The sequence below is a fragment of the Sus scrofa genome, chromosome X, assembly GCF_054392235.1.
Source record: "Sus scrofa isolate SSC_HxYL_T2T_F1_AM1 chromosome X, Sscrofa_HxYL_maternal_Yorkshire_Landrace_v2.0, whole genome shotgun sequence".
In the NCBI taxonomy this organism is placed as follows: Eukaryota; Metazoa; Chordata; class Mammalia; order Artiodactyla; family Suidae; genus Sus; species Sus scrofa.
In genome coordinates, this window is record NC_139401.1 from 3,506,095 (window position 1) to 3,531,364 (window position 25,270).

Below are 25,270 nucleotides of genomic sequence, written 5' to 3' on the forward strand. Positions count from 1 at the left end.
CTTTTTCTTGTATCATCTCCTAGCAAAACTTGGGGAGTGGAAGGTTGGGACATGAGTCTACCTTCTCCCCAGGACTGCCGGCTTCCTCGATAAAGCCGTCTTTCCTTTCATCCCACACTTGTCTCCCAGTATGGGATTCTTTTCTATGGGTATTTATTTATTTATTTTTTGGGCTGCATCTGCAGCATATGAAAGTTCCCAGGCCGAAGCTGAGGTCTACGCCACAGCCATAGCCACACTGGATCCGAGCTACACTGCTACCTACACTTCCGCTCGCAACAACACCGGATCCTTAACCCACTGAGCAAGGCTGGGGATCGAACCCACCTCCACATGGACACTAGTCAGGTTAGTGACTGCTGAGCCGTGATAGGAACTCCTCAGTGTTGAATTCTTGATCCGTGAGCCGCCGAACCTGAGTTGGGTACCACCTTCCCCTTTAGAGCTGGTGAAACAGCACAGCCCCACACAAGCCGGTGATGTCACTTCACAGTGACATTTTATTGGACCGCAGGGAAGATCAGGAACCCAGCTTTCTGGGTCGGGCAGCTATTGGGGGTCAGCCTCCCGATCGCACCAGCAGAGGGGGAACTGACCACAGCAGGGCTGGAGCCACGGCTTCCACACATTGTCCAGCCTGTCCAGCTGCAGCGGGACCGGACTGAGTGTCTGCTGGTGGTCCCGCACGGCCTCTTTGACCCTCTCCACGACCTGATGGAACAACGGCTCCGTGTCTGGTGTGAGGGGGTGGGCCTCAGAAGGGTCTCTTGAGAGGTCAAACAGCAGAGGGGGCTCATGGTGTGTGACCTGGTCCCCGAAGCATGGGCAGACCATTCTGTTATAGCAGGCACCTGCTCCATCTGGCTGGAACACTGGGGTCACAAAGTGGACTTTCCACACTGTCCCTCCTGCAGGAGTGGCAAGAATTGGGGACGGTTGGTGAGGAGAAGCAGGATGCCTTGATGGAGAGCAGAGTTATTCACACACTGGCTGGGAGCTGAAAACTCCCCACATGTCCAAGGATGGATGGATGGATGGTTGGATGATGGATGGATGGATGGTTGGATGATGGATGGATGGATAGAGAAGCAGCACGTGGTCCACCCACACAGTGGAGTATTATGCAGCCATGAAAAGGAGTGAAGCTCTGACACTGCCATGTGGATGGACCTTGAACTCATGATGCTCAGGGAGAGAAGCCAGACCCAGAAGGACACATGGTGTGTGATTCCATGGATAGGAAACATCCAGAACAGACAAGTCCACAGAGACAGGAAGTGTTTTTCTGGTACCAGGGGTGGGGGGAGGGGGAGTGATTATTTAATGTGTTTGGAGTTTCCTTTTGGAGTGATGAAAATGTTATGGGAATTCACAGTTCCCATTGTGGCTCATGGGGCCAAAGGACCATGGGGCCAAAGTGGCCCAGAAAATTTTTAGTCTCAAAAATTATGCAGTTGGCACAGTTGCGGCTTATATTACAGTGATCATTATCACAGCAATTGTGAGCTGGGGTCACAAAGACACATGGAAACATGTCTCTAGATTAAGAGAAGAGAGTTGAAAGAGGAAGATTAGGCCAGCTGAGTGTGTGCGAGGGTGTGTGTCATGACGTTAGTGTGACTCTGTGTGTGTGTGTGTGTGTGTGTGTGTGCGCGCGCGCGCGGGCGTGTGATGGACAAAACTGTCGCTCATTCACACCCAGGGAGAGGTAGGAAAGCCATACATGACCCCACAAATCCTGCCTAGACCTAAAGTAAGAATTCCCTTCCCATAAGGAGAGGGCAATGGGCAGTTAGGGGATGCTGCTGGCACGAGAAGAAGGATACAGAGAGGGACATAACGGAGGAAGGAAAGCCATAATGAAGCAGGAGAACAAGAAAGGAGACCCCGATGGGACTCCCTCCCCCGGCCCACTCACGGTCCCGCTGGTGCCACCGGGCTGCGTGCAGAAAGCGCTCGCAGTAATGCATCAGGAACTCGTGGTCCGAGTGCTGAACGGTCCCCAGGAGCAAAGGCAGCAGGTCCCGGCCGTCAATCACCCTGCAGGCGGGAGCACAGGGTGGCGCTCAGGGCAGTTCTGCGGGAAGGCGGGTGGGCGGGAGCCGTGGCAAAGCAAGGGCAGCCCCACGCCGCTCGCCTGCAAACAGCACCTTTGGCCGAAAGACCATGGAGGGTCCAGCCTGCTGCACTGAAGCAAGGGTTCACCCAACCTGACTGGGAACTCTCAAATAGGCTCCCATCGCTGGAACATCTGTTTGGCTTTAAGGCATTATAGAATAGGTTGCATTCCTCAACAGGACTTGGAATCGATTCACTAATTTTTTACATATGTATTAAAGAAAAAATATATATGTGTTGTTATATATACAGTAAAGAAAATATGTGTTATATATATATAACATAAAATACATATATATATATATATATAACATAAAATACATATATATATATATATATATAACATAAAATGCATATATGTGAATATATGTATGTTTATATATTCAACATATACACTATATCATTCTATAAAAATACATTTTTATAAAATTTATGACATAATACATGTGCTATATATTCAATGTATATAATACATATACTATTATACATATAGCATAGATATGATATATACACAGCATATATATATAGCATATTATACCATCTATATCCACAACGTATTATCGTTTCACTTCCATTTATACATACCATGTATCCATATATTTATATACATGTGTGTCTGTGTATATACGTATCTATGCACATGTATGCATGTATCTTTTACACACATATGCATGCATATAACCACTGGCTACATATGTATATAACCAGGCAACAGTATATGGTGAAATTATGTTACCATTGAGCAAAACACATTTGCAATACACATGATGGACAGATTTCTTTTCTTTTTTGTCTTTTGTCTTTTCAGGGCTGCACCTGAGGCGTATGGAGGTTCCCAGGCTAGGGATCAAATTGGAGCTGTAGCCACCAGTCTACACCACAGCCACAAAAACAAAGGATCCAAGCTGCATCTGCAACTTACACCACGGCTCATGGCAACGCTGGATCCTTAACCTACCGAGCGAGGCCAGGGATGGAACCCACATCCTCATGGATGCTAGTCAGGTTCATTAACCACTGAACCACGACAGGAACTCCCAAATTTCTACTTTTAACACAAACGAGATACTATGAATTAATTTTAAAAATTAGCAGCCAGTTAGGTAAAAGACATCAACCAGAAACATGATATTTAATGTAAGAAAAAACAGGAGAATGTAAACTAAAGGTCTGAAATAATCAGCCTGTGCAGTGATAAAGCAATGGAACTTACAGCACACAGATATATGTATGCCTATGTACACACATCCAGCTCCTTCATATATATAATAAAGAAATTCCATGTACAATTTTTTTTTTTTTTTTGCCTTTTTAGGGCCACACCAGCAGCATAGGGAGATTCCCAGACTAGGGGTCAAATTGAAGCTCTGTAGCTGCCATCCTACACCACAGCCACAGCAACACCAAATCATTAACCCGCTGAGCAAAGCCAGGGGTCGAACCTATGTCCTCGTGGATACTAGTCAGTTTCATTTCCGCTGAGCCATGGTGGGAACTCCTCCGTGTATCATTCCAATGACACATTTGTGTCCTTTATACATAAATTACATGTATAATTTAAATAGATGAAATTCTACTCTTTTTAAAGTAGATACTCTCCCATATGGCCAGTGTCAGTGCCTCGGGAACAGCTTGGTAACAATGTGTCACGAGCGTTACCTGAAAAAGGCCACCCACTTGGGCCCAGGAATTGAAGTTCTAGGGATTTTTACGAAGATGATAATTATGATACACAGTAAAATGACAAAGCAGGGTTTTCTTAAAAAAAAAAAAAAAAAGAATAAGGCATTCCCATCGTGGCTCACTGGTTAACGAACTGAACCTGACTAGAATCCATGAGGATATGGGTTCGATCCCTGGCCTCGCTCAGTGGGTTAAGGATCCGGCACTGCTGTGAGCTGTGGTGTCGGTCGCAGACATGGCTCAGATCTGGTGTGGCTGTGGCTGGGATACAGGCCAGCAGCTACAGCTCCGATTTAACCCCTAGCCTGGGAACCTCCATATGCCATGGGTGTGGCCCTAAAAAGACAAAAAATAAAAATAAAAAAAAAATAAATAAAAGAATACGGCTAATGTCTATGCATAAGAGGCTAGTTGAAAGAACACTGAAAAACCACTAAAATTTTGCCCATGCAGAAAGGTTTCTAAATATACATAGATATGTCATGTATATATCCGTAGCTATATATTTGTACAAACATAAAAAAATTTCTCAGAATTCCCATTGTGACTCAGTGGGTTAAGAACTTGTCACAGTGTCTGCAAGGATGTGGGTTCAATTCCTGGCCTTGCTCAGTGGGTTAAGGATCCGGTATTGCTGGGAGCTGTGGCATAGGTCACAGAGGCAGCTCAGATCTGGCATGGCTGTGACTGTGGTGTAGGCAGGCAGCTGCAGCTCCGATTTGACCCCTATCCTGGGAATTGCCATATGCTGCAGGTGTAGCCATTAAAGAGAAAAAACAAAACAAAACAAAACAAAAAACAGGAGTTCCCGTTGTGGCACAGTGGTTAACGAATCCGACTAGGAACCATGAGGTTGTGGGTTCGATCCCTGGCCTTGCTCAGTGGGTTAAGGATAGGGCGTTGCCGTGAGCAGTGGTGTAGGTTGCAGACACAGCTCGGATCCCGAGTTGCCGTGGCTCTGGGGTAGGCTGGCAGCTACAGCTCCAATTAGACCCCCAGCCTGGGAACCTCCATATGCCGTGGCTGCAGCCCTAGAAAAAGACAAAAAACAAAAAACAAAACCAACTCAATATATAAGTCAAAATTATGTATTTATCTTCACACTGTCAAGATTACAAAATACTTTTACTTTCTTTCTATTGCCCCAAATTTTTCATAATTTTGCCACACCCTCAGGGCAAGGGCTGAACCTGTGCCACAGCCATGACAGTGCTGGATCCTTAATCGCTAGGCCACCAGGAAACTCCTCCATAATTTTTTTTTTTCTTTCTAGGGCCTCACCTGTGGCATATGGAAGTTCCCAGGCTAGGGGCTGAATCCAAGCTGCAGCTGCTGGCCTACCTCACAGCCACGACAACACCGCATCCAAGCCGCATCTGTGACCTACACCATAGCTTGCGGCAACACTGGATCCTTCATCCCCTGAAGGAGGCCAGGGATCAAAGCCACATCCTCATGGATACTCTGTGGGGCTCTTAACTGCTGAGATAGATTGGAAACTGTGCCTCCATCATTTTTAAAGCAAGAAAAATAGGGATCCTGAAAAGCCCCTTCCACGGCACCAAATTCATGCCTTGTGATGCACCCTGAGTAAATGCACGGGTGCATTTCAATGACGGCGGTCCTTACCCCCCACGGCTTCACTGAAGCATCCGGGGAAGGGAAGCAAAAGCATTTTGTACATAAAATGAAAGGATGTCAGCTCCCGTAGGTGTGAGGCAGCCCTGCAGTGTTTTTGCAGATAACGGATGTCATGCACCCCTTGGGTGAGCAAGAGAGGCCGTGACATTTCACACACGTGTCCTTCTCGGCACAAATTCTGCACAAAACTGAACGGCCTTCTGCGGGCTGCTCCCTACCTGTCGTGCGGCACCTGGCCGCCGCCCAGCTGGACCACGGTGGGGAAGACGTCCATCAGGCTGGTGGGCTCCTGGATCACGCGGCCGGCCGGCAGCACCCCAGGCCACCGGAATATCCCGGGGACGCGGATCCCGCCTTCCCAGCCGCCCATGCCTTTGCCACCTGCGGGTCAGAGGTGAACAGAAGAGATGATGGTTGGTAATCCGAGCGGATGCTGCCCTGGGTGATGGAAGCTTTCTGCTGGCGTTGCGTCTCGCTCTTTAAACGGCGTGATGCCATTTCGTTCCTCCCTGGCAGAGGCTCGATTTTATGGTCCCTGTTCATCCGGATGTGGGTTGTCTACCACGTGGGGATCCCAGACGTCTTGGGGGAGGTGTCTTCTGTCCCCTCCCCCCACGGGGGTCGGGATGTGGACGTGGGGGGGGGCGGTGTTCTGCCCACCGCAACCATCCCTTAGCTTCCTCTGCTTTTACGACTTTGCCTTGTAGACCCCAAAGCCCCCCCACCCCCAGCTCTGTTTCAGAGATTCCCGGGTGCACGTGGTGCTTCCACAGCCCGGGACGGTGCGCACGTGGCTGCCCTTTGCTGTGGGCGAGCACCCAGATGGGCGGAATGGGGCGTCAGAGGAATGGGGGAAAAAAAAAATCGCCGAGTGGGTGGCGGAACACCTTGAAATAAAGCCGTGTAATCCACGCTGTCAATATGGGGTAAGAGGAGTTCCCGTCATGGCGCTGCGGAAACGAATTCCACTGGGAACCATGAGGTGGCGGGTTCGATCCCTGGCCTCGTGCCACGGGTTAAGGATCCCGCGTTGCTGTGGCTGTGGCTGTGGCGTAGGTCGGCAGCTGTAGCTTCCATTCGACCCCTAGCCTGGGAACCTCCATATGCCGCGGGTGTGGCCCTAAAAAGACAAAAAAAAAAAAAAAAATGGGTGAAGAAAGAGATATCTTGCGATGAAAAGGGCTTAAGATCAGAAGATTTAAGAAGGGACTAATGGGAGTTCCCGCTGTGGCTCAGTGGTTAACGAATCCGACTGGGAACCATGAGGTTGCAGGTTCGGTCCCTGGCCTTGCTCAGCGGGTTAAGGATCCGGCGTTGCCGTGAGCAGTGGTGTAGGATGCAGATGAGGCTCGGATCCCACGTTGCTGTGGCTCTGGCGTAGGCTGGCGGCTACAGTTCCGATTCGACCCCTAGCCTGGGAACCTCCATATGCCGTGGGAGTGGCCCAAGAAATGGCAAAAAAAGACAAAAAAAAAAAAAAAAAAGGGACTAATGTATTTAGTTTGTATGTATATATATACACAAACACACTCCACGTATAGATATATATGTACTCCTAAATACGTATCTATTCCCTATGTAAATATATTTATTTATTTCCTTGTATATGTTCCCAAGTGTGTATATGTATATATTCCCTATATCCCTATAGGGAATAATAAATACATATTTATTATAGTTTTCCCTTATACATATATATTCCCAAGTATATATATATTCCCTATGTAAATATATAAATATATATTTATCCCCTTTTATACATATATATTCCCAAGTGTATATAGATAGGTGTTCCCTATATAAATATATATTTATCCCTTGATATATATATTCCCTATATAAATAAATATTATTCCATATGTATTCCCAAGTGTATATATATTCCATATATATATATACTTATTCCCTTATATATATATTCCCAAGTATAAATATGTAAATATATAAATATATATTTATTCCTTTATATATATATATATTCCCAAGTGTGTGTATGTGTGTGTGTATATATATATATATATATATATATACTCCCTATTTAAATAAGTATATAAGTGTATTATTTTTTCTTTTTTTTGTCTTTTTGTCTCTTTTTGTCTTTTTAGGGCCACACCCACGGCATTTGGAGGTTCCCAGGCTAGGGGTTCAATCGGAGCTTCAGCTGCCAGCCTGCAGCACAGCCACAGCCACGCCAGATCTGAGCCACGTCGGCGACCTACACCACAGCTCACGGCAATGCTGGATCCTCAACCCACTGAGCAAGGCCAGGGATCGAACCCACATCCTCGCGGGCAACGCTGGGTCCTTAACCCACTGAGCCACAACGAGAGGTCTGAAACTGGCTCTCTTTTTGAGGAGCTGGCCAGGTTCTAGAATTATGTAGTGGCAAGGCTGTGCCATTCCGCAGAGAAACCACACTGACTGAATGGTGCAAAGGAAAAGAAACAAATCAAATCTGAGTGTGACATAGCATTTCCTCCCTGACCAGAAAAGCAAGAGTCTTTGGAATCTTCAAAATCTCTGTCGAGGCAGGTGGCCGCCGTCCTGCGGAAGGGCTGGGAAAGGTCAGGAAGCCAGACAAGGGTCTAGGAACCCCTCGTCATTACCTTTGTATATCCCGTTCCAGCCGCCGTACTGCTGGTTTCCAAAGTGAGCCTCTAAGGATCCCCCGTGATCAGACGAGAAGTAAACCAGGGTACCGTTACTCAAACCTTCTGTGTCCAGAACATCCAGGACCTGCCCTGCAAAGGACAGAGGCGCAGGAGCCGGTCAGAATCGAAGACTGTCTTAAACCCAGTTCTTCGGCGTGCACTTTAGCATCTGGGAACACTCAGTGACAGCATATCTTTAGTCCTCCAGCATGATGGGGGGCGAACAGGAATCTAATCGTGGTGTTTGAAGCATCCTGGATCTAACAGGGATCCATGTCTTTCTGTAGGTCCCAACCTGTTTCCAAAAAAGTCTTAGGAAGGCTACAACACTTCATGCTGCCTAGAACAAAGTACTGCAACTTAAATGGGAGGCAAAATATTACCAAAGGGAGAAGGACAGGGGAGGGAGTAGGTGGGGAGAGTCTAAGAAGGAGGCTGGTAATGACATCAGAAATGCATGCATATCAATGAAGAATAGTCTTCCATAGTGGTTCTGGTTTTCTTAGTGTTCCATGAGCTAAAGATCCACACACCCCAATGTTCACAGCAGCACTATTTCCAATAAGCCAAGATATGGAAGCCACCTAAATATCCATCGACAGAGGAGTGGATAAAGAAGATGCGGTGTGTGTACATAATGGAATACTACTCAGCCATGAAAAAGAATGAAATCGTGCCATTGGCAGCCACATGGATGAAACCAGAGATTCTCATACGAAGTGAAGTCCATCAGACAGAGAAGACAAGTATCATATCACTTCTATGTGAAAGCTAAACTATGGCACAAATGAACCCATCTCCAGAACAGAAACAGACCGAGAGTCATGGAGAACTTATGATCACAAGTGGGGACAAGGGGGGAGGGATAAATTAGGAGTTCGAGATTAACATATAGCCACTACTATATGTAAAACAGACAACACTGTGGATGTGTGATGGACGCCAAAAAACTAAATATAGAACTAGCATATGATCCAGCCATTCCACTCTTGGGCATCTCTCCAGACAAAACTGCAATTCAAAAAGATCCGTGGACCCCTGTGTTCACAGCAGCACTAGTCACAGTAGCCAAGACAAGCAAAGAACCTCAATGTCCATTGACAGAGGGATGGATCAAGAAGAGGTGGTCCATACATACAATGGAATATTACTCAGCCGTAAAAAAGAATGGAATCATGCCTTGTGCCGCAGCCTGGACCTGGATGCACCTGGCAGGTATCATGATAAGAGCAACACAGAAGACACAGAAGGAGAAACCCTGTACCATCTTACTTACATGTGGAATCAAAAAGTCAAACTCACAAAAACAGAAGAAAGATGGGTGACTATTGGAGGTGGAGAGGAGGGGGGGAACATGGGTGAAGGATGCTGCTTAAAAGTTAAAAACGTGGGAGTTCCTATTGTTACTCAGCAGGTTAAGAACCCGACACCGGGTCCATGAGGAGGCAGGTTTGATCCCTGGGCTCACTCCGTGGGTTACGGATCCGGCGTTGCCTGAGCTGTGGTGTAGTTCGCAGATATGGCTCAGATCTGTCATTGCTGAGGCTGTGGTGTAGACCGGCAGCTGTAGCTCGGATTCAACTCCTGGCTGGAGAAGGTCCATATGCTGCAGGTGCTGTCATGAAAAGAAAAGGCAGGGAAAGGCAAGGGAAAAAAGTTACCAAGTTAAAAAAAAAAACATGGGTGAGCGGAGGGATAGTTTAGAGGGATGGACTTGACATAGTCACACGCTGTCTATAAAACAGGTAACAAGAACCTACTGTCTGGCACAGGGTAACCTCCTCAATACTGCGTAATAACCTGCATGAGTGGGAAAAGAACCTGAAAAGGATCGGATGTCTATGCATCACTGAATCACTTCGCTGGACACCTGAAACTCACCCCCATTGTAAGTCAATGCCACTCCCAGGAAAGAAATGAAAACAACAACAGTCAGTCCCCTCCCCTCTCTCTACAGTCTCCTTGCGGCTGCCCTTGGCCGACGTGGCACCCTCGCGTTGCCCCCGGAAAGGCCACTTACCCACCATCCAGTCCATCTCTTCCACGTTGTCCCCGTACCGCCCGTGGAGGCTCCTCCCTCGGAAGGGCTCTGTGGTGATAAGAGGGCTGTGGACGTGCAGAAAGGACACGAAAAGGAGGAACGGTCCTTGCTTGTTTCTGCAGACAGACAAGTAACACGACGGGAGTTGTTTTGTGGTAGATGAGCGCGTGAGCTCCTGGATGTGTGAAACGTCTCTCTCCCTGGCCGTGGCCTCGCTGGGATACGTCTCTGTGGCTCTGCCCACCAGAAGCAAAGGCGTACCTCTGCTCAACCAACTGATTTGGGAATGCGCCTGGGATGGGCAATATTGGCTGTGATGACTCTCTTGTTTCGTTTTGTGTTTTAGGGCTGCTCCCACGACATATGGAGGTTCCCAGGCTAGGGGTGGAATCAGAGCTGCAGCTGCCGGCCTCCACCACAGCCACAGGCATGCGGGATTGGAGCTGCCTCTGCGACCTACCCCACAGCTCACGGCAATGCCTGATCCTTAACCCATGGAGCGAGGCCAGGAATCAAACCTGCATCCTCCCGGCTGCTATTCAGATTCATTTCCACGGAGCCACGATGATGAGTGATAAGTTTTTTCCTTCTAAAGTCTACTGAGGAGTTCCCATTGTGGCTCAGGAAGTTAAGAACCTGACAGAGTGTCTGAGAGGACGCAGGTTCGATCCCTGGCCTGGCTCAGGGGGTTAAGGATCCCACGTGGCCACAAGCTGTGGCGTAGGTGGCAGATGTAGCTGGGATCCAGTGTGGCTGTGGCGGAGACCTGCATCTGCAGCTCTGATTCCACCCCTAGCCTGGAAACTTCCACATGTGGCAGGTACAGCCTGAAAAGGGAAAAAACGAAAGAAAAAACAAACCTTAGACTTTATTGCCAGCAGATTGATAGGTTCATTAGATGCAGCCTGTGACGGTCAGAGGGTGGTGACAGCGTGGGACTGGCTCCAAAACAGGAGGGAGAGAAGTCAAGTTGAGACCCCTGGTCACTTGTTTTAATGGGTCGCGTTGGGTCCCCGTGAAAATCATGCATGGCCCCACCTTCATCGAAAATCGGCTTTCGGAAACAGGACCCTGGCCTGAGCCCGCTACCCATCAGGGAAGAAGAAAGTTCCAAAGGCACGTCCATCGGGACGTGAAACGCGCAGCCGAGGCTGACCTTGGACCCTCACCTTTTGAGGAAGGAGGAGACCTCTCTGAGCATAAGGGCCGTGGTTCGGTGGAAGCGCATGGGCTGCTCCGTGATGGTGCGATTTCGCATCAGGAAGCAGTCCGCGTGCGCGATCAGGGGACTCAGGACACAGGAGCACAGGAAGAGCAAGGCGGCCGCGAGGGCTGAGCAGACGACCGGGGTCCAGGAGCCGGGTGTCAGGCGGGTCAGCTTCCCCAGGGCGAGCGTGAGGGCGGCCAGGGCCACGATGTGGCAGCAGACGTTGACCTGGCGCTCCAGGATCACCCGCTTCTCCGAGATGTCCGAGGGCAGACAGTCGCCCATCATGGAAAACGGCATCCCGTAGAAAAGGTCAAAGCCGTGGTTGAGGGGATGGTGGCAGTGGTCCTCGGACGAATCGCAGTTGAGACCCAGATGCCATTTGCCTGAAAGGCAGAAGGGACGCAGATGTGAGCACCGGCCCCGGGGCAGTGGGCGTGGCGCGTGTGCCGCGTCCTGGGCCCTCTGCAGGGCGCTGGGGCGGGGGTGGCGTTTGCTGGTATTTGCACCATGACCTGGTCAGCTTGTTTCAGGGGACTGAGGATGCTGGCTGGCAACATTCCTGTGATGCTGGAACAAAGGACCATTACGTATTGCTTAAAATAGTACAAATGCACACTCCCCCATCCCGGGGGCCAGACGTCTGAGGTCAAGGGGTCCCAGGGCCATGCTCCCTACAGAGGCTCCAGGGCAGGGTCCTTCCTGCCTCTTCCAGGTTCTGGGGGCTCCAGGTGGCCCTGGGCTGGTGGCCGCCTCCCTCCCGTCTCTGCCTCCGTCTTCCCATGGCTTCTCCTCTGTGTCTGGGTCTCCTCTTCTGTCTCTTAGGGGGACTCTGTCCTTGGAGGGAGGGCCCCCCTCATTCAGGGGGACCTCCTCTCAGACCCTTCCCGTGGCTTCTCCTCTGTCTCTGGGTCTCCTCTCTGTCTCTTAGGGGGACTCTGTCCTTGGAGGGAGGGACCCCTCATCCAGGAGGACCTCCTCTCAGACCCTTCCCTTCCTCACACCTGCAAAGACTCTTTTTTCCACAGACGGTCATGTTTGCAGGTTTTGGCATTCAGGACCTGCTGTCTTCAGGGACCCCCTATTCCATCCCCTACCCCCGACTTTGCCACGGTCTGTGGGCGAGTGAAAAGCAAGGTACGCTGTGGTCAGGGGGCTCTGGAAAACGTCCTCTGAAGTGACCAGCTTGAGCAAAGATGTTCCGCCTTTAGACGTGACCCTCCGCCTCTGATTCCCTGTAACAACCGCGGGGATCGTGGTGGGAGGCAGGTTTTACAGAGCCCAACATTCAGGGTCAGGCCGTGAGAGATGCCTGGTTTCTGTTCTGTCTCGACCGGGGTGTGGACAGAGACGGTGTCGTGTCTTCTCAACCCAGTGGTGTCTGTTGTCCCCGAAACCTCATGGGATGTCCAGAGGAAGAGCCGTCACTCTGTGGGCTGGATGTTTCAGGGGCTAAAGAAGTTAGGCCTGTTCTTTGTGGTCAATAAACGATCCTCAGTGAAAATTATCCCTACAACGTGAGAGCGACAACAACGGGGGTCCTTTTTCAAGAAACCGTCGTCCCTGACGTTACTTCGTTCTGCATGTGACGTGATGTGCTGACGTTTAGAAACATGAGCATGAAGGAGTTCCCATCGTGGCGCAGTGGTTCACGCATCCGACCAGGAACCATGAGGTTGCGGGTTCGATCCCTGGCCTTGCTCAGTGGGCGAAGGATCCGGCGTTGCTGTGAGCTGTGGTGTAGGCTGCAGATGCAGCTCGGATTCCGCGTTGCTGTGGCTCTGGGGTAAGCTGGTGGCTACAACTCCGATTCAACCCCTAGCCTGGGAACCTCCATATGCCGCGGGAGTGGCCCTAGAAAAGGCAAAAAGACCAAAAAAAAAAAAAAAAAAAAAAAGAAAAAGAAAGAAAAAGAAACATGAGCATGCATTTTACGGAAGCAGAGAGGAAGGGTCTGAGCTGGGCAGCCCCGTTTCTTTCTTTTCTTTCTTGTCTTTTTATGGCCACACCTGCGGCATATGGATGTTCCCGGGTTAGGGGTCCAATCGGAGCTGCAGCTGCCGGTCTACACCACAACCACAGCAGCCCCAGATGCGAGCTGCCCCTGCGACATGCACCACCGCCCGTGGCAGTGCTGGATCCCTAACCCACGGGGCGAGGCCAGGGATTGGACCTACATCCTCGCAGAGACATCAGGCCCTTAACCCGTTGAGCCATGACGGGAACTGCATGCAGTCACATTTCCAGGCTGAAAACAGGAAAAGCAGCATGATGGAAATTTTTGGTAATGTAGTCAAATTAGAAGCATTTTTTCTAAGTATTTTTATCATGGTGCACCAGCAAACTGTATGAAATGCCACATGGCATGGAGCTGATGTGTTTTTCTTTTCTTTTTTTTTTTAAAGCAGAATCCCATGTCTCTCACTTTATTGTATTATTATTATTTTTTAAGTTTTTGGCCTCCCCCACGGCAGGCAGAAATTCCCAGGCCAGGGATCGAACCCTTGCCACAACAGTATCCTTAACCGCCAGGCCACCAAGGAGCGGCCCAGCTGAGATTTCTTGAGCACCTGCTTTGCCCCAAGCAACCAGGGTCATCACATCATGTCCCAATGAGTGGTGGGTTTCCCCTTTAGAGGGGAATGGACGATGACCCAACTATTTCATTTCGGTACTTTTATAGTTGACTGTAACCTCCATGTGAAAGTAATGGGCATTGGGGACCTGCCGTCCAGCACTGGGACCTCTCCCCAATATTCTGTGCTCATCTACGTGGGAAAAGAAGCTGAAAGAGAATGCGTCACTTTGTTGTCCAGCAGAAAGGATCGCAGCCTTTTATAATATCAACTCTATTCCAAAACAACTTTTTGAAAATTTGTTAAAAGTTTTAAAAGGAGACATATGAACGTATTTGCAGAACAGAAACAAACTCACAGCCTTTGAAAACAATCTTATGGTGACCAAAGAGGACGGGTGGGGGGAGGATGGATGGGGGGTGTGGGGTTGGCAGGTGCACCCTGAGGTCTATGGAATGATGGGCCAATGGGGACCTGCTGTCTAGCACAGCGAACGCGACCCAATGTTTTGTGATCATCTGTGTGAGAAAAGAATCTGAAAGAGAATGGATGTGTGGACATGAATCCCTGAATCTCTTTGCAGTACAGCAGAAAGTATCCCAACCTTGTATATCAACTCGACTTCAGGAGTTCCTGTCGTGGCGCAGTAGTTAACGCATCCGACTAGGAACCACGAGGTTGCAGGTTCGATCCCTGGCCTTGCTCAGGGGGTGAAGGATCCGGCGTTGCCGTGAGCTGTAGTGTAGGTTGCAGACGCGGCTCTGATCCCGCGTTACTGTGGCTCTGGCATAGGATGGTGGCTACAGCTCTGATTCGACCCCTAGCCTGGGAATCTCCATATGCTGTAGGAAGCGGCCCTAGAAAAGGCAAAAAGACCAAAAATAAAATAAAATAAAATAAATCAACTCTACTTCCATAAAACTTTAAAACATGTCCAAAAAGAGAAATGCACGTAGAACTGAGAGGCTGTACATACCCACAAGTCCAGTCACGTAGCCTTTGTCCTTCAATATTTTTGCAAATGTCGTCTCATTTGGTGGCAAGCCTCCGGAGGCTGCCACCCACTGCAGAACACGCGAGCCGGTGCTGGAAACCATACCTGTCATGAATCATTTTCCAAGAAATGTTACAATCAAACATCAAGGTTTTGTTTTGTTTTTTTTTCCATTGCACCCCCAGCACGTGGACGTTCCCAGGCCGGGGATCGAAGCTGAGCCACTGCAGGGACAGGCCCGGATCCTAAACGTGGCGCGGTGGCAGCTTCTCAAACACCAGTTTTTATCATTAGTCTTATTTGTAACCACGGATGATCTGTGGAACATCACCATTCTTCAGCATTAAACTGAACATTCACTTCCTGCTGGAATAAAACCAGTTGCCTCCTGGTTTTATTTTTTGGCAGCAAAAAAAAAAAAAAAAAAAAAATGATTCATTCCTTGAAAAAGTTGTGCTGTTATTCTGTTATGTTGAAACTGATAACCAAGGAGTTCCTGCTGTGACTCACTGGTAACAAACCTGACTCGTATGCATGAGGACAGGGGTTCGAGCCCTGGCCTCACTCGGTGGGTACAGCATCTGGCGTTGCTGTGAGCGGTGGTGCAGGTCGAAGCCATGGCTCGAATCTGGTGTTGCTGTGGCTGTGGTGCAGGCCGGCAGCTACCACTCCGATTCGACCCCTGGCCTGGGAACTTCCATATGCCGTGGGTGTGGCCCTAAAAAGACCAAAAAAAAGAAAAGAAAGAAAGTGACAAACCAAAAGAGAAATAAATAAAAAAGAAAGGAGAATGAAAAATGATTTTATGGGAATGGATACATAAAAATGATGTTTTGGGAACGGATCTACTTTGCTGTACTCCTGAAACTCACACAACTCTGTAAGTCAGCTATATCCTGGTAAAATGTTTCAAAAGGAAAAAACTGATTTTCTGATTTCATCCCACTGCTGATCGCATCCAGCGCTTCTCAAACGTGTCTGCACGTTGGTATCGTGCGGGGAGCTTCCCAATATTCTCCGACCTGGTTGTCATTCCCGAAACTGTGATTTTCGTTGGTCTGGGGTGGAATTTGGAATGGTTGAAAGATCCCCCACAGGTTTCTCATGAGCTGAAAAGTTTGGGAGCCACGGATGTAACTCCTCCTGTCTCTGTTACAGGCAAGACATCTAGTGCAACGTTTTAAAGTGGAAGCTCACAGCGTTGGGGGGAATGTCAATGGCTGGAACCCTGTGGGGAACAGTATGAAGGCTCCTTAAAAAGCAAAATGTAGAACCACCATACGATCCAGCCATCCCACTCCTGGGCATCTATCCAGAGAAAAGCATCATTTGAAAAGATGCCTGCAGCCCTTTTTCATAGCAGCACTGCTCACAATAGCCAAGACATGGAATCAGCCTAAATGTCCATCGACAGAGGGATGGATAAAGAAGATGTGGTCCAGTGGGATGCTGCTGTGTAGCCCTGGGAACTGTGTCTCGTCGCTTGGATGGAGCATGAGCCTGTGAGAAAAAAGAACGTGTGCATGTCTGTGTGACGGCGTCACCTTGCTGTGCAGTAGCAAATGGACAGGACACTGTCAATCAGCTCTAATGGAAAAGATAAAAATCATTATAAAAATAATAAAAAAATAAATAAAACTCATTCTGCCAATAAAAAATTAATAATAAAAAAATTGAAAAGTGAATCAAGGAGATGTGGTGCATACACACAATGGAATATTACTCAGCCGTAAAAAGGAATGAAATCATGCCAAGTGCAGCAACATAGTTGCAACTAGAGTTTCTCATGCTAAGGGACGTCAGTCAGACAGAGAAAGACACAGACCACAGGAGATCACTTACACAGACCACAGGAGATCACTTACAGGTGGATTCTAAAATACGGCACAAATGAACCTGTCTGCAGAACAGAAACAGACTCACAGGCTTGTGAATGGATAAGCCATGAGGTGCAGCTGTACAGCACGGGGAACTCGATCCATTCTCTTGGGAGAGACCGTGATGGACGATAATATTAAAAAAGAAATGTGTGTCTATGTCTGACTGGGTCACTTTGCTGTTCAGCAGAAATTGGTACTACACTGGCAATCAACTCTGATAAAAGAATTAAAAAAATTCAAAAACACAGTATGGGGGACCCAGAGCGTTCCCTCCCCACGGTACTGAGGAATCAATCCAGCCTTTATTCAAGGAACTGCAGGTGCCCGTCCCAGGCTCAGTTAGCATGGACGCACCTGATCGGAGTGGGTATCTGCCCGTGAGGAAAGCGGCTCTGCTCGGGGTGCACAGTGAAGCTGCCGCGAGGTGCTGGGTGAGCATCACGCCGTCCGCGGCGAGGCGGTCAATGTTTGGCGTCCTGCAGGAGGAAGCATGAGCGTGGATCCCGCAGCCAACACCCATCCAGGTGTTTCCCCCAGAAGCATCCCTGTTCCATTGCACTGCATAAAAATCTACCATCAGCAATAAACACATCCATGTGTTTGTTTTGGGGTTTTTTTTTTGCCTGCACCTGTGGCATAAAAATCTTCCTGGGCCAGGGATGGAATCCACCCTGCTGCAGTGACAACGTCCCATCCTCAACCCAAGGCCCCCCCCCGCCCAGGGAACGCCAACATGGGCATATTCTTAACAGTGACCAAAGGCAGGGGCCAGTCATGCAAGTCAGCGCAGAGGCATCGACTCCATGACTGTGCCCTAGGTTTGCACAAAAGAATCCTGGTGCTGAGAGGGACACGATAAAATATCTAGAACTGAGAGAGTCCAATATGATTTCTCATATAGGAGTCGGTCTTTTTTTTTTTCTTTTTAGGGCCGAAGCTGCAGCATATGGAGGTTCCCAGGCTAGGGGTTGAGTCAGAGCTGCAGCTGCCGTTTCTACACCACAGCCACAGCACCACGGGATCAGAGCTGTGGCTGCCACCTGCACCATAGCTCCCAGCAATGCCAGATCCTTAACCCCCTGAACAAAGCCAGGGATAGAACCCACATCCTCTTGGATCCTCGTTGGGTTCTTTAAGAGCTGAGCCATGAAGGGAACTCCCTGCGGCACAGAGATTTTCAACAGGGGGCGCTGGAATCATGCATGCGTGCGTGCATGTGTGTGTGCATGTGTGTGTGCGTGCAGACGTGGCGTGGTGGATGGAGGTTGGAGGGTGATGGAACCTAGAAATCGGCCGTTGGCTTACAGACAATAGCAGTGATTTAAAAAGCATTGTCCAGTGGGTCACAGACTTGAGGTTGCAAGGGGGAGGGGGAGGGAGTGGGATGGACGGGGAGTTTGGGGTTGACAGATGCAAATTATGACATGGAGAATGGATTAGCCATGAGATCCTGCTGTGCAGCACAGGGAACTCTATCCAGTCTCTTGGGATAGACCATGATGGAAGATGATACGAGAGAGGGATTGGCTATATATGAATGACTGGGTCAGTTCGCTGTACAGCAGACATTGGCACAACATTGTAAGTCCACTAAGTTTTAATTCAACAATTTTTTTAATTAAAAAGAGGAGTTCCTGTTGTGGCGCAGTGAGTTAAGGACCCAACTCGTATCCGTGAGGATGTGAGTTCAATCCTTGGCCTCGCTCAGTGGGTTAAGGATCCAGCGTGGCCGTGAGCTGTGTGGTGTAGGTCGCAGATGCAGCTCCGATCTTGCATCGCCATGGCCGTGGCATAGGTCACAGCTGTGGCTCTGATTCGACCCCTAGCCAGGGAACTTCCCTATGCCACAGGTGCGGCTGTACAAAATTTTTTTTTACATTAAAATAAATAAACAATAAAATAAGAACCCTTGTCTAGGAGAGCTCTTGGGGTGCATGGAGTTAAGGCTCTGGCATTGTTGCCATAGCCGCTTATTTAATTTTTTTTTTTTTTTGCTTTTTAGGGCCACACCTGCGGCATATGGAGGTTCCCAAGCTAGGGGTCGAATTGGAGCTGTAGCTGCCGGCCTCCACCACAGCCACAGCCACAGCCACATCAGATCCGAGCCGTGTCTGCAACCTACACCGCACCTCATGGAACACAGGATCCTTAATCCACTGAGTGAGGCCAGGGATCGAACCCACATCCTCACGGATCTTTGTCAGGTTTGTTAACTGCTGAGCCACGAAGGGAACTCCCCACTTATTTAATTTTAAAATGAAAAACTTTTTAAAATACGCAACATTGCCTGCCTTAGACTGTGCTGAGGGACCTCCTCTTAAATCGTGGCGTGACTGTTCACACATGGGAGGGATGTGAGCTGGGTCAAGGGTGTTCCCAGCAAGGATGGCGGGAGTGCAGAATCTCGTCAAGTGGGAATGGCGAGGCCCAAGGCCGGGATGCTTTATCCGCGCCCTTCGGACCAAGGTCCCAGACAAGCCGTTCTCTGCCCCTTGCCTTATGGTGTGGTTGCCATAGCAGCCAAGGTCTCCGATGCCCAGATCGTCCGCCATCAGAAGAAGGATGTTTGGACGGGAGGCGGACAAATCGCCGTAAGCCGAGGGCTTCGAACCCAGAAGCACGCCGATGGTCAGGGCCAGCCCGCTCCTGAAAGACAGCATCCCAGACAAGCCTTCCTCCCACTGCTGTCCATTCCATTGGCACGACTTCTGTAAAGGGGGAAGTTGGGGGTCACCGTTTTAGGGCACGTCGGCAGGGTCATCCCAGGTCTGAAGCGTTTGAATGCACCTGTTAGGTTTTTTTTTTTTTTTCTTCTTGTTTTTGAAATTAAAAAGAACTCATCGCTTTATGGATGCCCAGTTGGGCAGGCCCATAAAGAGCAAGTCAACGATGTTCCAATCCCCAACCCCAAGAAATAAGGGTGGATGGCGTTCCCGTCGTGGCTCAGCGGAAACGAAGCCGCCTAGGATCCACGAGGATGGGGGTTCGATCCCCGGCCTTGCTCAGTGGGTTAAGGATCCGAGGTTGCCACGAGCTGTGTTGTAGGTCACAGACGTGGCTTGGATCCCGCGTGGCTGTGGCTGTGGCGTAGGCTGGCGGCTGCAGCCCCAACTGGACCCCTAACCTGGGAACCTCCATACGCTGCACCTGTGGCCCTACAACAAAAAAGGAAGAAGAAGAAGAGGAAGAAGAAGGAGGAGGAGAAGGAGAAGGAAAAAGATGGAAATCTGAGTCCGATGCAGTTTGCATCCTGGGCTTCCAGGAAAAGCAGACACCTGGCCCGTGGCAGGACTTGATACGCAGCTCGATGAGAAGGAAACGGAATTCCTTCGGCAGGGGTCTGGGGTACCTCCCAGGTAGGGGAGGCTCGTGGATCCTGTGGTTTTGATCGTGAACCTCATGCCGGATCGTCACAAGGCACCATCGGTCACTCACTGGAAAAGGTCACTTTGTCATCACTGCTTGCTGAGAAAGACAGGACCTCACAACGGCACAGGATCCCATCTTACCAAGAACTGCCCAGATGTAACATGTCCTCCCGTTTCTTATATTTCCTGTAAGAAATAAAAAGGTTTATATGAACAGAGGCAGCGGAAAATGAACCAGCTCAGGAAGAGTTACACCTGTAACAAGAAGCAGATGTTAGCCTCTCTCTGATGCTTTTTTGGTTTGTTTTTTCTAGGGCCGCACCCGAGGCATATGGAGTTTCCCAGGCTAGGGGTTGAATCGGAGCTGTAGCCGCCTGCCTGCACCACAACCACAGCAATGCCAGAATTGAGCCACATCTGTGACCTACACCACAGCTCACGGTAACACCGGATCCTTAACCCACAGAGCAAGGCCAGGGATCGGACCTGCACCGTCATGGTTCCTAGTCGGATGCGTTTAACTACTGAGCCACGACGGGAACTCCACTTTCTCTGATGCTTATTGGTAACATCTTAAAACTACTGCTAAAAAGTCACAAAGGGGGAGAGGTTGTCGGGGAGGATGGACTGGGAGTCTGGGGTTAGCAGATGCAAACCCTTATACCCAGAACGGATAAACAAGCTCCCATGGGAGAGAGAGCTACATTCAGTATCCTGTGATAAAGCATCGTGGAAAAGACTATTTTAAAAAAAAGAATAGGAGTTCCTGCTGTGGTTCAGCAGGTTAAGGACCTGAATTAGTCTCCATGAGGATGTAGGTTCCATCCCTGGCCTTGCTCAGTGGGTTAAGGATCCGGCATTGCCGCAAGCTGTGGTGTAGGTCGCAGATGCTGCTCAGATCCAGTCTTGCTGTGGCTGTGGTGTAGACGGGCAGCTGCAGCTCTGACGCCACCCCTAGCCCAGGAACTTCCATATGCCGCAGGTGCAGCCCTACACCACACCTCACGGCAACTGGGGATCCGAGCCGCATCTGTGACCTACACCTAAGCTCACAGCAACGCCAGAGCCTTGACCTGCTGAGCAAGACCTGGGATGGAACCCACGTCCTCATGGACACCATGTGGGGTTCTTAACCTGCTGAGCTGCAACGGGAAGTCCCCGTATGTTTTATTTGTAATCGTGGTACGCTGGCATAAAGAACTTTCCCATCCTAGCCATTTTTAAGCACACAATCCGCGGCGTGGAGGGCGCATTCATTCTGTTGTGCAAACCTCACATCATCCAGAACCTGTCCCCATCCAGCGCCGACTCCCCCTTCTGCCCCCCCAGCCCCTGGAACAGACCCTACGACTTTCCATCTCTGTGCAGGTGAGTCTTCAAGGGACCTCACACAGCCGGAATCGCAGTCTTTGTCCTTTCGTGTCTGGCTTATTCCCCTGACAAGACTGTCCTTTGGCTTCACTCATGTTGTCGCCTCTGTCAGAATTCCCTTCCTGTTTATGGCTGAATGATACTCCTTTATGTTTTATATTTATGCTATTTATGTTATAAATGTATATATTTATATGTATTATAATATTTATAATAGTGGACTGCATTCTGCATATATCCCAGGCCAGGGATCAAACCTGCCATAAGCAGAGCCTCAGCAGTATCAACACTTGATCCTTAACCTGCTGAGCCACCAGGGAACTCCCTATCCAAACACACACACACACACATTTTTAGGCACCACACCTGGCACATGGAAGTTCCCAGGCTAGGGGTCAAATCAGAGCTATAGCTGCCGGGCTACACCACAGCCACAGCCACACCAGATCCAAACCATGTCTACAACCTACACTGCAGCTCAACACTGAAGCTCATGGCAACGCCGGATCCTTAACCCACTGAGCGAGGCCAGGGATCAAATCTGCATCCTTATGGATACTAGTTGGGTCTGTTACTGCTGAGCCACGACGGGAACTCCCCCCTTTTTTTTTCTTCCTTTTTATGGCTACACCTGCAGCATATGGACGTTGCTAGGGACTGAATCAGAACTGCAGCTACACCACGGCTTTCGACAATGTAGGATCTTTAATCCACTGAGCAAGGCCAGGGATCGAACCCACACCCTCACAGAGACTGTGTGGGGTTCTTAACCCTCTGAGCCACAGAGGGAGCTCCCCGAGCTGTTGTAACAAGCAGGTGGCTTTGACGGCTTATCACAAAAAGAGCAGAGGAGGAAGGCTGGAGATGCATTCTTTTCATACCGCTGGCATGTACACAAGCCCTCGTTTGTTCCCTCGTGTGATTTTTGGCTTCTTAGAAGGTCTATGGGCACACTGATTTTGACATATTTATATATGAGATAACATACATTTTAAATGTATAATATCCTACCCATATTATGTATTACATATGTATACAGAGACGTACAATATAAAACACAATACACATGCATTATGCATGAATTTATAACATAGCATAAAGTAGATATGATTTTTTTCTTGATAGCTGCTTAGTCTTTTTCCTCTCGGGAAAAAAGCATCTTATGGGCAGTTTCTGACGCTTCTGGGCAATGACTGGTTCTATTCGTTCCACCTGACTGGTTAGAGTTGTGATTATATGCTAAACTCACTGACGGGGTTAATTTCCTACAAGGTTTGGTCTGATTTGAAGATCGGTGGTCTGTATTTCGCTACATGAAGGAGTGTGGTTGTTTTTCGTTCCACTCAATGCAGGGATTTATGCCTAAAAGCACAGCATGTTTTTCTTCCTATGGGCTCCCTGTTAGCAGAGAAAACTTTCCATAAGAAAGATACAGAGAAAGAACAGAGGGGCGGGCAGTGGTTCCCAGGAGGTAGGGGGTGGGGAAATTGAGAGGCTTTAAGGATGCAAAGTTGCAACACGTAGTTGAAAACATTCTGGAGAGCTAACTCAGCCCTTGTTGATTATACTCAACTGCTGCTGGAAGGGAAATTTCAAGGTTGCTAAGAGACTAACTGGTAATTGTTCTTCCAAACGAAAAAGCAATGGCGGAGCTCCCTGGTGGCTCAGTAGGTTAAGGACCTGGCAGTGTTGCCGCTGGGTCTTGGGTCACTGCTGTGGCAGAGGTTCAACCTCTGGCCGGGGGAACCAACCCCCCACCCCGGGAGTTCCCCTTGTGGCTCAGTGGGTTAGGAGCCTGACTAGTATCCATGAGGATGTGGGTTCGATCCCTGGCCTCACTCAGTGGGTGAAGGATCTGGTGTTGCTGTGAGCTGTGGTGTAGGTCACATGGCTCGAATCCAGCCTTGCTGTGGCTGTGGTGTAGCCCTCGACAAAGCTCTGATTCGACCCCTAGCCTGGGAACTTGCATATGCACGCGGCCCTAAAAAAAAAAAAAAAAAAAAACCAACAAAAAAATCCGGCCAAACAAACACACAATGGCACCTACAGGACGTGAGAGTCAGCTAACACAATTGTTGAAATCGTATTGCAACAGTTAAACATGTCACGCTGACTCTGTCCCACCTCAGCCTCTCACAGTGTTATCAGCTAATTATATCTAATTGTTATCTCAATTTAAAAAAAGATCCGGCCAAAGGGAAAGGAAGCCCACATTTTGCCTCTGATGCTCTTCCAGGGCAGAAGAAATTGCAGCCCCTGGGTCCCGGGCTGTCCTCCAGCCCGCAGGCAGCTCGCCCACATTTCTTCATGGCCCTCGGCCTCTGTTCCCACAGGCAGTTTTTAATCTCAGCATCTCTCCGGCGCCGGGTCCCCCTGCCCCCGGATCTCTTAGCCTCTTAGCCTCTAGTGGTGCTGCGTGTCCCCTGGCTCTCTGGTTCTTATCATTCTGCATTCCTTCTAGCAATCACCTGGGGGTGGGGTGGGTGTAAATCTGTCGAGTATCTTGCTTTCCCCGTGCAAAGGAACGTATCTCTAAAACCTGGCCAGGTGCCCGGTGGCCGCGTGTGTGTGAGGTGGCCGCCAAGGGTGGCCGTCCAGGCGGCACAGGCAGAGAGGGTTACCTGAAGGTGCGGCGGGGACAGGCCAGCTGCAGGTCGGTGCGTGGCTGCTCCTCCAGGCGCCTGATCCTCGGCCAGGAGACGCCAGGCGATCCCCACCTCAAAGCAAGACGAACGGCCCAGACACCAAGCTAGGTTGTCTCCTGGGCCGCCCAGCCGTCTCTTTTCAGCTTTCCACAGAAGACGTTTTGTTCTTAGTCGCAAAATGCAACACTCGCGGAGGGATCCCGGCAGCTCTGGCAGGAAACAGCAAGCCTTTCATGCAGGAGCCGCCGCCAGGAAACCCGCCGGCCACCGGTCACTCAGACGGGGCGGTCGCTGGCTGTGTCCCAGAGCTGCCAAGCAGTTGCCTTGAAAATCTCTCTAGAACAGTCCTGAAGGGGCGTAGTCCCCCCACCCCACCCCCCACCCACGCTGGCGGCTGCCTCCAAAAGGCGAGGAGGAGACAAAACAGCTCTGACCAGGCTGTACCTACCTCTAGACGCAAATCACATTTGACTTGCTGTCTGTGAAAACAAGGCTCGGTGACCTGGTGGCTGGACTATTCCACTTCTTCTGGGTTCCAAGCCAGGTTTGTGTCTTTGCTCGTGGTTCGAGAACACATTTCCCCATCTGGCAGCAGAAGACAGAGCTCGTTCTCCTTTTGTGTGTGTGTTTGGAAAAATTAGAGTTGATTTATAACAGGCCAGTTTCTGCTGTCCAGCAAAGTGACCCAGTCATACATACATATGCATCCTTCTTCCCCCAGTGAAACTGAGCACCGTTATGACGTGAACCCAGCCAGAAGCCAGGTTGGGACGTGAACCCACAGTTTTTTTTAGATTCGAATCCCTCCCCTGGTGTCTGGACTTAGGGAGGCTCAGGTTCTTGGTGTCTCTGCACAGAAGGGATTCAGCGAGAGACAAAGCCACAGGCAAGAAATGGCTTTATTATGATGAGACATGCGTGAGAGATGCCAGCGGGCAGGTAAGGAGCCTCTGGCCTGAGGATCAGGTTGATGGGGAGGGAGTGGGCACAGGTGGTTGTGGAAGTCCCAGTAGAAGACCCCAGGTAACGGGGGAAACGTAGGGGACCTTGGGAGATCACTGTAAGTAAATTGCTCAAGAAAGCCATCAAAACAAG

General features: G+C 49.5%; 1 protein-coding gene and 1 long non-coding RNA gene across 7 annotated transcripts in view; one reads left to right on the plus strand and one right to left on the minus strand.

The window, feature by feature from the left end:
* The window catches only part of LOC146394445 (uncharacterized), a 23,003-nt gene extending 5,611 nt beyond the window's left edge, over window positions 1-17,392 (plus strand). The window contains exon 4 of one of the 2 annotated variants that reach the window (XR_014834944.1): window positions 16,070-17,392. This is a non-coding gene — a long non-coding RNA (uncharacterized LOC146394445). Of the gene's footprint in view, window positions 1-185; window positions 2,380-16,069 lie in introns of those variants that run through there. The other variant, XR_014834943.1, reaches the window with a different exon arrangement.
* Window positions 478-24,404, minus strand: ARSE (arylsulfatase E (chondrodysplasia punctata 1)). 5 transcript variants are annotated; one of them, XM_085006295.1, is made up of 11 exons: window positions 24,152-24,404; window positions 20,301-20,345; window positions 19,288-19,437; window positions 17,146-17,267; window positions 14,894-15,016; window positions 11,304-11,727; window positions 10,114-10,250; window positions 8,049-8,183; window positions 5,661-5,823; window positions 1,919-2,040; window positions 478-711 (listed from the first exon to the last, which is right to left on the minus strand). In XM_085006295.1, the coding sequence occupies exons 2-11, from the start codon at window positions 20,321-20,323 to the stop codon at window positions 560-562; spliced, it is 1,551 nt and encodes a 516-aa protein (XP_084862421.1). In that variant the 5' UTR covers window positions 20,324-20,345; window positions 24,152-24,404; the 3' UTR covers window positions 478-559.
* Window positions 24,405-25,270: the final 866 nt, after the last annotated feature.